General features: G+C 36.0%; 1 protein-coding gene across 1 annotated transcript in view; it reads right to left on the bottom strand.

The window, feature by feature from the left end:
• The window catches only part of NYAP2 (neuronal tyrosine-phosphorylated phosphoinositide-3-kinase adaptor 2), a 170,387-nt gene that overhangs the window by 48,744 nt on the left and 107,802 nt on the right, over positions 1-13,841 (bottom strand). The window contains exon 3 of the mRNA XM_070754085.1: positions 6,365-7,462. Coding sequence (XP_070610186.1) covers positions 6,365-7,462 — 1,098 coding nt within the window. The remainder of the gene's footprint in view (positions 1-6,364; positions 7,463-13,841) is intronic.

Raw genomic sequence — 13,841 nt, 5'->3', positions numbered from 1 at the left:
ATAAATAAATAAATAAATAAAAAACAAACAAACAAACAAACAAACAAACAAACAAATAAATAAATTTGATGGCGCAAGTTTTAACACTGGCTAGATGAGTGGTTTAAACGTTTATCAAAACTCATTCTGATTTAGCACAGGGTTTTTTTCAGGGTGTATTCAAACGATGTGCCAGCTGATAGGCAGAATCCTTTTGCATCAGCTGATTACCGCAACATGTTATTGTTTATTGTTTATTGATTTATTTTATTTGTCAAGCATGTGTAAAATAACCGATATAAGTATAAACATGATTATGAATAATGAAAATGGATACGAATAAATGGGGACACTAGGGCAGGGAGAGTAGGCACACTGGTGTGCTTATGTACGCCTCTTACAGACCTCTTGGGAATGGGGTGAGGTCAAAATAGATAGCATAAGCTTAAAGTTTTGGAGATTTGGGGATAAAATCACAGAGTCATGTAGTGCATTCCAGGCAATGACCAGTCTGTTGCTGAAGTCGTATTTTCTGCAATTGAGTTTGGAGCACCTTTTTTTAAGTTTGTATCTTTTGTGTGCTCATGTATTATTGTAGTTGAAGCTGAACATTGCAGCAGATAATTTTGTGTATTAGACTGAAGGCGGCATAGTTCTAAGTTGTCTAAGCCCAAAATTTAAAGTTTGGTATTACTGTTGTTATTGTTTGGGACTGTTTACAATGATTATTCCAGTGGAATACTTAAATTACTTTTTGTGATTTTTCTAAATGTTTCTCTACAAAACTACTTGTAGATTTGTAGCTCTTTAGTTGTCATTTTTTGCTGGGGGGGGGGGGGCAGAGCGGGACACTCATGTTTTACTCCTACATTTGAGATGACTATTATCTTTGAGGGTTGAGAACTGAGATACAATTAACATTAATTTACATCATCACTGATACAATGTATATCTTTTACAGTATGTTTTCAGTGATATATATGGAAGACTGAAAGTGATTAATTTCATTTATATATGTCACTACTCCTATCCATAAAAATGACAAAAATTAACATAAGAAGTTATGCAGAAGCTAAAATATTCAGGCTAGAATTGTGAAGGAAAGGCCATAGGAAACTTCCATTAAAATCCTAGTCTCTATAGGGAATTATTATTTGCAGACATTTTCTAATCAGTTGCTAGTGCATAAGAAATAATGGAAACAGTTTAGCTAGTAAAATCCTCAGCACATATTTGCTCTTAATGCAGTAATGGAACAAGGTGAATGCATGAATAGGGAATTTGAGGGTCACAAGTACAGGTATAGATGGATTATGCTAAGGCTATGGCTTGGGGAAAGAGGAACTAGTGGGGGAGGAGCTAATGTAGTAATTATGGCATAGGGTACTAAAAGTTACTCAAAATAAGGAGCAAATCTGCTGATCAGTTGCTAGACTTTTGAAATACTTTATGCCCTATAAAGCCCTTCATGGCACCGGACCAGATTATCTCAGGGACCGCCTTCTGCTGCACGAATCCCAGCGATCAGTTAGGTCCCACAGAGTGGATCTTCTCCGGATCCCGTCAACTAAACAATGTCGCTTGGCGGGACCCAGGAGAAGAGCCTTCTCTGTGGTGGCCCCGGCCCTCTGGAACCAACTCTCCCCAGAGATTAGAATTGCCCCCACCCTCCTTGCCTTTCGTAAGCTACTTAAAACCCACCTCTGCCATCAGGCATGGGGGAATTGAGATCCTCTTTCCCCCTAGGCCTTTACAATTCTATGCATTGTATGTATGTATGTATGTCTGGTTTTTATATTAATGGGTTTTTAATCGTTTTTAGTATTAGATTACTATTGTACACTGTTTTATTGTTGCTGTTAGCCGCTCCGAGTCTCCGGAGAGGGGCGGCATACAAATCCAATAAATAAGTAAGTAAGTAAGTAAGTAAGTAAGTAAGTAAGTAAGTAAGTAAGTAAGTAAGTAAGTAAGTAAATAAATAACTAAAACAAACAAACAAACAAACAAATACAAGCAAAGCAGTATTAATAGAATGGAGAAGTCATAGGAGACCGAAGAGATATTGGCTTAAGGTAGGCTTATGGAGAAGTACCTACAAAAACTATTCCGGGAGTGCTCTTTGCACAGACCTAGTGGGCATAATCTCCCCTGTGTCCTTTTTCTGCACAGAATAAAGCTTTTGCAAATCTCCATCTTGCTCTGTGGTTTATTAGGCATTACACAGTGAACAGAACTGCTTTCTGGAATAACAATTTAATGAAGAAAATCTTGGTTCCTGGCTTGTGAGAGCCATTACATGATGCAAAGAATCAACAAATGAACACTAATCCATTTTAAATGTAACTTAGACTTGTTTTTCAGGAAAAGTAAGCACCTAATGGAAAAAAATATACAATATTTTACTGTTTTAGTGGAGTGGAGTTCTTTCCTCTCTTATATGGAGACTGATGCTTTTATAGGACAAAGGAAAGTCTCATATTTAAATGAAATCTGTTTATTTTGAAAGCAAATCTGTATGAGTTTGCTTATAATAATTTTAAATTAATACATTGGATATTGCTGTAATATAAATTAGAACACATTTTATTAGCAATGGATTTGTGCTTCCCTATTAAAACTATTTTCAGTAACATTTTCTGTCACAAATACTATATTTCTTTACTACCTTATTCTAATTGATCATAAATATTGTGATATGGTCCTTTCTCTATCTCACACTTTTACACACACACATAAACACACAAATTGCTTTATTATTATTCATGGTTCTAAATCCAGATTTGATTGCATTTCACAAAAATCACAAATCTGGTGTTGTTTTCTACTAATGATTGTACATTTTAATCTGAGTACACACAAACACACACAAATGAAGCTTGATGTTTTTACATGATGCACTGCAAGCTGCCAAATTACTGTACAAAAATGAAATACTTTCCAGTGAAATATTTTCAGTGACTCATTCTTTCAGTTTGTCTATCTCTTCGCATACACTTCAATATAAAATCATCAATTCCCACAGCACTATTCCAACATTCCTGCCCATCTCATGGTTGAGTGGATCTTAACACAATAACAGAGTTAAAAGGGACCTTGGAATTCTTCAAGTCCAACCCCTTGCTCAGGCAGAAAACTCTGTATAATTTCAGACAAACGATTGTCCAATCTCTTCTTAAAACGTTCCATTGTTGGAGCACCCACAACTTCTGGAAGCAAGTCATTCCACTAATTAAACTGTTAGGAAATTTCTCCTTACTTCTAGGTGGTTCGCTCCTTGATTAGGTGCCAACTATTTCTTCTTGTTCTGCCTTTGGTGCTTTGGAACTTTGCTATCATAGAAACATAGAAGTCTGACGGCAGAAAAAGACCTCATGGTCCATCTAGTCTGCCCTTATACTATTTTCTGTATTTTATCTTAGGATGGATATATGTTTATCCCAGGCATGTTTAAATTCAGTTACTGTGGATTTATCTACCACGTCTGCTGGAAGTTTGTTTCAAGGATCTACTACCCTTTCAGTACAATAATATTTTCTCATATTGCTTTTGATCTTTCCCCCAACTAACTTCAGATTGTGTCTCCTTGTTCTTGTGTTCACTTTCCTATTAAAAACACTTCTCTCCTGGATCTTATTTAACCCTTTAACATATTTAAATGTTTCGATCATGTCCCCCCTTTTCCTTCTGTCCTCCACTTCTGTCACCATGTCACCACTTCTGTCATCATGTCACCACTTTTCCATCTTTTCATTATACTAGACATATCCAATTGCTCAAACTATTCTTCATATGTTTTAGAGCTCTTCTAATCCCCTAAATATCTTTGTTGCTCTTCTCTCTACTCTTTCTAGAGTCTCAGCATCAACCAAAACTTGATGTGGTTTGATTTTGTGATAGGAAGAATAAATGATGGAATTAATATCTATAACTAAATAAAATTATTGATATATCAAAGTTACATGTTTCAATTTCTGCAACATCACTTAAAAATAAATCAATAGTTGGTGAAATGTAATAAACCTTGGTTTGATGGACTCAAATAACAGGTCACCAAACTATCCCATATGGAATGGTGAGGCAATTTTTCTACATTTACAGAAGTGTAAAGAACAGGAGTGAGAAATGTATAAAAGAGAAAGATGTGGATGAATCATGAATCATCTAAAATTTGGCTGCCATTCTACAAAGAACACCAAAATGAACAGTTTATTGGGGTGAGCATGTTTTCTGTTCTATATTTTTTTTCTGTCCAAAAGACATAATTTATTGCTTTTTAAATTACAGAATTAGAAAATAAACTCTCAAAAATATGTCTCAGCTCTATTGCCTTCAAGATGGCTCAGTCATTCATAAATGGTTTTATAGGATCTCCAGGGAATAGTGTATCAGACCTACTTACTTTGTAATACTATTAAAGACTTAGTGTTCAATTCCTATCTGCACTTTATTCATTTTCCCAACCATCTGTATCAGAACTCTCTCTGACATGGAGAAGATAATCAGAAACAATATAATATGAAAGACTGAGGTAATTGTTATGTTTGCTGTGTTCTTTGTGTATTCCTGCTTTCTTTCAAATTAACTCTGGCCCCCCACCCCAATCTAATCTGATTTTGAGGACAAAGACCTCCAAATCTAAAGAAGCAATTAAGCCCCAAACCATTAAAGGATGCCAGTCCTTAAATTTATTTAGTTATTTACTTGCTAAAAAGTATCTTAAGATGCGATGGTTTCTTTTCATGGTTTTATTAAAGTCAAAGTTTAAAATTATATTTAAGCATTTTAAAACCGCAAGAAGACAACAAGGAAAGATGACAGTTGAGTAATGGTAACTTAGTTCTTGCTTAATATTTCAAAACAGATCTGGCAATTCTTTAAAAAAAGCAACCCTCTGCTTATAAGTTAAGCTTCATGATTGATTAAATGTGGAGGGTCCTGCTGCTTTCTCTGATTTGCTTTGGATGACAGTGTAAATCCACAGGAGTCAGGTTCTGATGAAGAACCTGCATAAATAATTTCCACCAACCCTTTGCTTTCAAAATCCCTGTCAGTATTAGACAAAGTGTGTGTGTGTTTTCAAACGTGCGTGCATCTGTGTTTGTGTGCATCTCTGTGGGTCTGCATCTCTGTGTGTGTTTAAAAAAACAAACTTGGTTTAGAAACATTTTTAATGTCTTCCAATTGTTTTATTTGTTTCTCATTCTTTTCCAGATCCTTCTTGTACCTGGATGTCACATGTGGACATGTAGTTATGGGATTCCCATTGATGGTGGCCATAATTTGTACCATAGGTTGTGTGTTTTGTAGTTAAAACTGATCTACAGTTGTTTGTAAATAAAATATCAGTGCTGAGAATTGAGAGAAAATTCTTGAAATAGTTTATTTTTTTCAAATATTTACCATTTGATAATATGGCAAAGACATTATCTTTTTTTTTCATTTTAACATAAGCCAAATTATTTCATTGCTACTGAAATTCATTAGGGTATACCTGCATTAAGAGTGAAAAAATTGCTGAATTTCTATCAGTTTTAATTTATATCACAATCTATGTTCATTTTGGTATCCTAGATCTGAATGAATGAAATATTCTCATTGACTACAACAGCATGTGAAATTGATTGTCAATCAGTGTTGCTTCCTAAGTGGACAGTTTGATTTCACAGAAGTTTGATTTACTTGGAGTTATTTTGTGTTGTTTAAGTGTTCCCTTTATTTATTTATTTTTTTGAGCAGTGTATGTATATATGTATATGATATTTTAAATTTATGAAACTTCTGTTTTGGATTATTAGAAATTCAGTTATGTTAGAAAAAAAATGTCAATATGTATGTAAGATAGAAAGTTTCACTGTTGGATATGTCATAAAGACAATTATAAAGAAGGCAGGGAAAATATTTACTGACCCCTCACATCCTGGACACAAATTGTTTCAACTCCTACCCTCAAAACGTCGCTACAGAGCACTGCACACCAAGACAACTAGACACAAGAACAGTTTTTTTTCCGAACGCCATCACTCTACTAAACAAATAATTCCCTCAACACTGTCAGACTTTCTACTAAATCTGCACTTCTATTCTACTAGTTTTTCTCATCATTCCTTTCACCCATTTCCTCCCATGTTGACTGTATGACTGTAACTTGTTGCTTATATCCTAAGATTCTTATTAATATTGCTTCTTCATTGCTTATTTGACCCCTATGACAATCATTAAGTGTTTTCCCTTATGGTTCTTGACAAATGTATATTTTATTTTATGTACGCTGAGAGCATATGCACCAAGACAAATTCCTTGTGTGTCCAATCACACTTGGCCAATAAAAATTCTATTCTATTCTATTCTATTCTATTATGTGAAAAGAATAATAAGTATTACTTACTTTCTGCAGGCTCTTTAGATTTTCTTCCACTTGAAGATTTCCTCAGTAAGCTTCGTCCTGAGGTAAAAAGGCTGGTTAATTCTTCCAGAGGACTAGTTGGTGTTCTAGAACGTGAAGTACTCTGTGATGACGACCCGTAGGCATTGACAGAGGCATTGATCATTTTCCCTCCTTCTTGCAATATGTTTCTGGCAGTAGAATGAGGCACTGATGGAGAACTTCTTGAGAGACTTCCTGAATGTACAGAATCATAAGGAGGAGGTCTTTTGAGACTTAAAGGAGTAAGTGACCGACCCATACTCACAGGAGAGGGAGAGGCTGAGTGGCTTTTGGAATAGCCATGAGGAGACTGTGTTCTGTATAGGGTAGAAGGATGAGGAGGTGAAGAGGAGTGTCCTGGAGTACTAGTTCCATGAGAAGCTGTCTGGTCTTTTTCTAGTTTTTGATGACTTGGAGTATGAGGTGGCAGTGAGGATGGAGAAGCTCCAGTTTGCTGTTTAATGTAACACACGTTTTCCAATACAGGGAGCTTTGTGACTTCCAATGGTGTTAAAGGAGATTCGTCAGAATTTGGGGAACATTGCACTGGTGCAGGTGGGAATACCAAGAGCGGCGGTCTATGAGAAAGCAAATTTGGAAATGGTGGCGGGATATCACAAATCACACCTTTGGGAGTGGATGGCACTGAGGACTTGGTGAAATCAAGGTCAGGCACTGTGGGAGTAGCACATTGAGAGGAACAGCTGTGATGGTCAAACTCACATGGACACTTCGAATCTTGGCCTCCATCCTCAAAGATGGGATATTTCATTTCTTCATATACTGCCTCATTTTGATCTTCCTCGTCTTTTTTGAAGTCTCTTAATATATTTCCAACCATTTCAATATAAACTGGCTCTTCTTCCTCTGCATCCAGAGCAGGACTGCTGACTTGAGTCAAAGAAGCATCTCTACTTAGCACAGACTTTATGGAGCCATGCTTTTTGATATAAGTTTCATCAAAAGATGCACTTAGTTGAGTGTTTGGATTCCGCTTTGGCTTTGGGGGAGGAACCTTCTTTGTGTATTCATCACTGTGAGGCCTTGGCTTGGTTGATACTATAAGGCAAAGACAATACACATTAATCAGAAATCAATAAAAACATTGTGTATTTTCAAAAATACTTGTTAGAAAATGCCTATTCTGTTTGGATGATTGATTCTTTATATAAGTTCTCCAAAACTATCTTGTGTGCTAGCGCAAAGGACTCACCAAGTTTGCTGATTGCTTAGATTGGGCAAACTTGCAATGCTTAGTCAAAAATCATATTGTCTGTTCATACTTTATGAACATAAGAATTTATTTATTTATTTATTTATTTATTAGATTTGTATGCCGCCCCTCTCCGTAGACTCTGTAGAATAATCGCATGGTATCACCCATACATTTAATCCAGCATTCTGTTCTATATTGAACAAGCAATGGAAAGAGTACATGCACTTAAGCACAAGTCTGGCTCATGCCAATCCCACCACCCCATGGCACCCTACTCCCCCCCCCAGCGTAATGATTTAAAGTTCATGTTAAGAACTGGATAACATAAAAATCTTATAAAAATGATGTTGTTGTCTTTTTATTTCAATTATTCCATTTTTTTGCTCAATAAAGCACTAGGGACATCATGAACATGTGCCTAAATAGCCTATTTTGCAATTTTATCTGTAGAATGACCTACCATAATTATACAGTGGTACCTCGACATATGAGTTTAATTCGTTCCAGACCCGAGCTCGTAAGTCGATCAACTCACATCTCGAACGAATGCCTTTAGACTTTGTTTTTCACGACAAGATAACTGGAAGCAAGGAGATTCTTGCGCCACCTAGCGGAAGCTCGGCTCATATCCCGAATTTGAGCTCGGGTGTCGAACAGTAATTTCGCTGGCGTCGCGGCTCGTAACTTGGAATACTCGCATGTGGAGCAGCTCGTATCTAGAGGTACCACTGTACATGTTATTTTTTTTAAAAAATCAAATCTTTTCCACTCATAACCTATGTTGATTGGCTAAATTAGTATCTAAATAGATTTCACTATATCCACAGACAGTTAACCAAAGGGATTGTTCAGTCATGGTCAGCTTTATGGCAGAACTGGAGATTAATAGGGCATGCCATTGTTTTTACATTGGACACATGTGATTAATTTGTGCAAAATCAGCATCAATTTGAAAGTAAATGGAAAGGCTAATTCAGAATCAAGATTTTGTAGCAGGCATTGGTCTTTTGTAACCATGAGTTACTAGACTATGTCTTTTTCCTTGAGGAAGATGTTTCACTTCTCATCCAAGAAGCTATTTTAATGAGAGTTATAACTGATGGATAAGAAGCAAAACATCTTCTTTCTCAAGGAAAAAAAACATAGTCCAGTTGCCTTTTGAAAAAGCACCTTTGAAACAGCCATGATTTGGGTAACCGAGAAGCTCCATAGACATGTAGAACATCATCTTTTCTCCTATGAAAAATACATGAAAAAGAGAGGTGACTTTCTTATGTGAGTCTAAAGTATGGTGATATTCAACTACTGGACTCAGCCAAGCCTTATGCCCAAACTAACCAGATAAGTGGGCAATTAGTATGCATTCAAGTCCCACAGGTTTGGATTTAATGAAATGGAAATTAGAGCAAACTTAATGCAGAATTTGACATGAGATGGATGAATGTTTTAAAGAATGAGAAAAGAAGGAAGGAAGGAAGGAAGGAAGAAAGAAAGAAAGAAAGAAAGAAAGAAAGAAAGAAAGAAAGAAAGAAAGAAAACCTGACTGCTGTCTGAACACATTTCCAGTTCATGGAGTTTTTTATACTATGCTTAAAACAGCATGGCTTAATAAGTAAGCTTTCTTTAGATGCCACATGCCTCCTTCTAAGAAAAGTTGTATGAAATGACCTTCAGGTTTATCCAAATCTGCACCTCTCCATTCTTTGAAAAGGTCCTTCCTTTCTTTTCCCCCCTCAGCTTGCCATTTAAGCATTATGTTAAATGCTTTATACCATGATGAAGATAGAAAGATTTGAAATGCACTGTGGTAGCACCTGGCATTTTCTCACCTGCTGCCCAATGTCATTTTATGCCCTACACAGAAAATGCAATATAATCAGTGGCATAAAGGTTAGTTGATTGTACCCCCATGCTTCATATATAAAAGATCACTGAATAAAATAAACACTCTTCCTTCATATCATGTTACAAGACTCATATTCCTTTTGTGAATGAATATACGAAGACCTTTAATTAAACAAAAGAAAAAAGAGAAGAAAAATGCCCCTTTTTCTTCTAAGGAGACTGAGGTATAAATTTGTTATAATTTATTTTAAAAGATCTGTGACATTCTGTTATTTAAGCTCTATAGGAATAGCAACATTAGGAAGAACAGAGGGAAAGCAAACAGAAGGACAAGGGAGCATCTCTTATTTGGGCAAATGTGGTCACAAGCTAATGAGAAGGGAAATTGGGGCATTGCTCTAAAATGAGCTTTAAAAAGACAGATACCGTAAAAAAGGGGAGAGAAAAAAGGTACATAATCTTCTGGGATGGACTTGCCTTCTGATTCTTATTTTCTCAAGGACTTTTTCCTTTTCCTTTTTTTTTTTTTGGCTTGAGAATGATATTAATTAAGATATCAAGAATTGTTTGGCTAGTCTTGGGATAATTCTTCCTGAAGAAATATGTATGGTGCTTTGGTTCCAAAATTCAGTGTTCCTTGAGTTGATTCTAACAGAGTTGTGCCTGGGGGAAGGATCTGATTTGAGGGCTAAGGGTGGTAAACAGGGGAAGTTCAAAAAAATTTCCCCTAAATTAGTTGGGGCATCCCAATAAGATATTCACAGGGGCTGTACATCTGTGTGTATATATATATATATATTTCAAGTTAGGAGTGCAGAGATGCACACATATATATATATATATATATATATATATATATATATATATATATATATATGTGCATCTCTGCACTCCTAACTTGAAATAGGGCACAGCAATATTATTATTATTAATTATTATTATTTATTGGATTTGCATGCTGCTCCTCTCCGCAGATGTTGGTGGTACAGATCTTTACATCTCAAACCCAAACCAAATCAAACCAACCTGGAGGTACTATGACCCTTTGCCCCCAAAATAGTCACCCTAATAAAATCTTCACTTTTACTTTTTTCTTTTTAAGGAAAGAATGAAGAATCCATCAGGTAATGTTTCTCAGTGGCACACCATCCCAATAGCAATCTTTTGAGAATTATTCTGGAAATAAATAAATTGGAACTGTTCTGAAAGGCACTGGAGAATTGCTTCTCTCTATTTGCTATTTCTGCATTATTTATTGTTATTGCTTTTATCACTATGGTATGTTCTTCATATATTGTTGCTTGTTTAAACCGTGTTGCTTACAGCAGTATATAAATGAAACAAGCAATCAGACAAACAAAGGACTACAGCAATTCTGCACATAGCAATCAGATTTCAGTTTATGAAATGTTAATGACATAATTAAGCAATGTTTCTGCACATTTCTGAAAACTTTTAGCATGGATGGTTCAAGTGTGTATATGAGACACTCAGTATGTGTCTCTTTGCGGGATATTTAGTGCCCTATTGGCAATGAAATTGAGAGTTGACAATCTCTTTGACTGAGAAAAACCTACAATGTTGGGTTAATACTTTGACATTGTCAAGGGCAGAAATTCTTTCTGTGCTAGCACATAAATTCCCAAGAATAATCTATCCTAGTCAATAACCATGTTTAATGATAAGTCAAGCTCTCCATAGTTTTCTTTTAGATGTAGAAACCTATCCAGCCGCCCAGAGTACTTAGGGAGTTGGGCAGCATACAAATTTAACTAACTAACTAACTAACCAACTAACTAACTAACTAACTAACTAACTAACTAACTAACTAACTAACCAAACAAATAAATGTAAGGTGATTCTTGCCAATAAACATAAATAAGTCATTAGCCATCTCTGCACTAACATGTTTGCAATACCCCAATTTTGCATTCTTTGTATACCTTAAGTACATATTTTCTGCATTCATGTGTATACTGTAAATCCAAAATAAATGCTTCTTTCTCCCAACTATTCAAAAACAATACTAAGTTGATATTATTTTCTTGCAATACTTTTTTTAATTGTACATTTGTAGAATTCAATATTAAATAAAGGGCAGCCAGATGGCTGCCTGAAAACCCAAAACATGAAAATAAAGCTTCAATATTGCATTTTGCCATAAAATACAAGACTCCTGGTCCTTGGAAAAATTGGATGTAATTGAAAAATAGACTGACAGAACACCAAGTGACCCAATCAGGAGCTTACAAAAACACAAAAAATAGATAGATAGTTTTTCAAATAGTCCTTAAAAAATTGTGTTTCAGATTATGAAATACAATCCCATCCAGACTGGAACTGGGATTCTAGTTTAAAGAATGATAGCATTATAACTTTGTCCTCCTCATCTTTAATCCAGATAGAATTTTCCACATCTTTCTTTAAAAAGGGCGGCGGGGGGGGGATTACTATGTACATTGCTGAGTGTTTATTAAAGGATTAGGGAATATGAGCCCCAACATACCTGTTTGAAAATTATATAATTTGTGTCAAGATTTATTCAGAAAGTTTCATAAAGGTAAAGTGTGTTATATTTTACAAGTTGCAGTAACACTGCTGAGATGAATGAAACTGGTCCGTATAGATGTGAGACAACATCCCACAGATCACCAACCAAGACTAGGTAAGCATGCTCCTTACTTCCTCAATCCCATCCAATACGAATCTCAAATGCAAACAAATCAATGCAAGAAGTGTAGTTATTCCTCCTACTACTAAACACCGACATCTTCAACATTATTTTTGTCTGCTAAACATGGTTAAACACATCCCTCCCTCACTCCATCCATCATCACAGCATGAAACTACTTTGTCTTTCGGTCCGACTGTGAAACCCACAGAGTAGGCAGAGGAGGGATTCTACAAAGACACTAAACCTAAAAATTATCCAAGTTACACATGATCTCACCCTTCCTGAAACCATCGTCTATGAACTATTCTTAAATACCACACTTCGCTTCCTACTTTGTTACAGACTACAATATTTACATGCAAACCTCACTGCTAATGTGGGCATCCTCCAGCCATAGCCCCTTATCTTTCTTGAAGATCTCAATCTATCTCTCATTGACTGGACTCTAAACGAATGAATGACTGAACCCATCCATACAACCCTATACAACGTTGTTACCAATCTAGGACTCGACCAACTAATAATGAACAATACTAGATTTAACAATTGCCTTGACCTCATATTCTACAACAGCAAAAGTGCAATTTATGGACTACAAATAAAAGAACCCTTTTCCAACAGCAACCACAGCATGATAGACTTCAGCCTCAATCTACACCATTGCAAGAATCACCTTACACAAGAACAACTTTTAAAAAGTCAAAAGTCTCTCAACTCTTGGCTGGAAAACTCTGGCTGTTAAACTGCCAATGACCTCTATAACATCTTCTTGCTCAAAGTCAAAAGAACTGGAGATAACATGAAGATAAGGAGGAACTTCCTGACGGTCAGATGATCAGCCATTGGAACAACCTACCAGCGGACGTTGTGAACTCCAACACCCTGGACATTTTTAAGAGAAGATTGAACTGCCACTTGACTGGTGTACTATAGGGTTCCTGTTTGGGCAGGGGGTTGAACTCGATGGCATTCATGGTCCCTTTCAACTCTAACAATAAATAAATAAATAAACTATCAGACTACACATACCACTAATAATAACCATAACCAAGAAAAGAGTTGTTAGCCTAATCTTACATAGCTTCTTCTCTAGTAATATCACGTTACTAACACGAGCATACAAAACATTCAAAAGACTAATCATTGAATACATCTTATCTATCTGGAACCCACACTGCATAACAGGCATAAATATATTAGAACCTTTACAAGAAGAGCCCTCCACTCCTCTACCGGCTGCAACAGCATACTTACATAACCAGACTTGAAATCCTGGGCTTAGAAAGCTTAGAACTATATCGCCTTCAGCACAACCTAAGCATAGCTCATAAAATTAGTTGGTGAGAGAGTTAGCAGACTGAATTGAAGGAAGTTTGGATAGGAATTGGAAAAGAAACTACCGAGCCCAGATGTTTGGAAGTTTCTCTTGGGGATACAATTTTCTTGAACTCAGAACTGCTACTATGTGATTAAAGCCAAAGAACCAGAATAATAAGTGCAACTTTTCTTTTCATCCGAGCAAACATACAAACTCTCTTCAGGATCCAGGGGTTTGGGGTTGAAAAGAGCTTTGGGTTGCTCCAGCTGAGCTAGCTGAAAGTAAATTTAACTATAAGGCATTTTTCAAAGAAGATATTTTTGGCATTCAAAGGAACAGCAGAGTTTTAAAATAAAAATGTAGCTTCTATAGTTTAATGTAGATA

Source organism: Erythrolamprus reginae, chromosome 5 (assembly GCF_031021105.1).
Source record: "Erythrolamprus reginae isolate rEryReg1 chromosome 5, rEryReg1.hap1, whole genome shotgun sequence".
Taxonomy (NCBI): Eukaryota; Metazoa; Chordata; class Lepidosauria; order Squamata; family Dipsadidae; genus Erythrolamprus; species Erythrolamprus reginae.
This window is presented reverse-complemented; position numbering and strand designations above follow the sequence as displayed.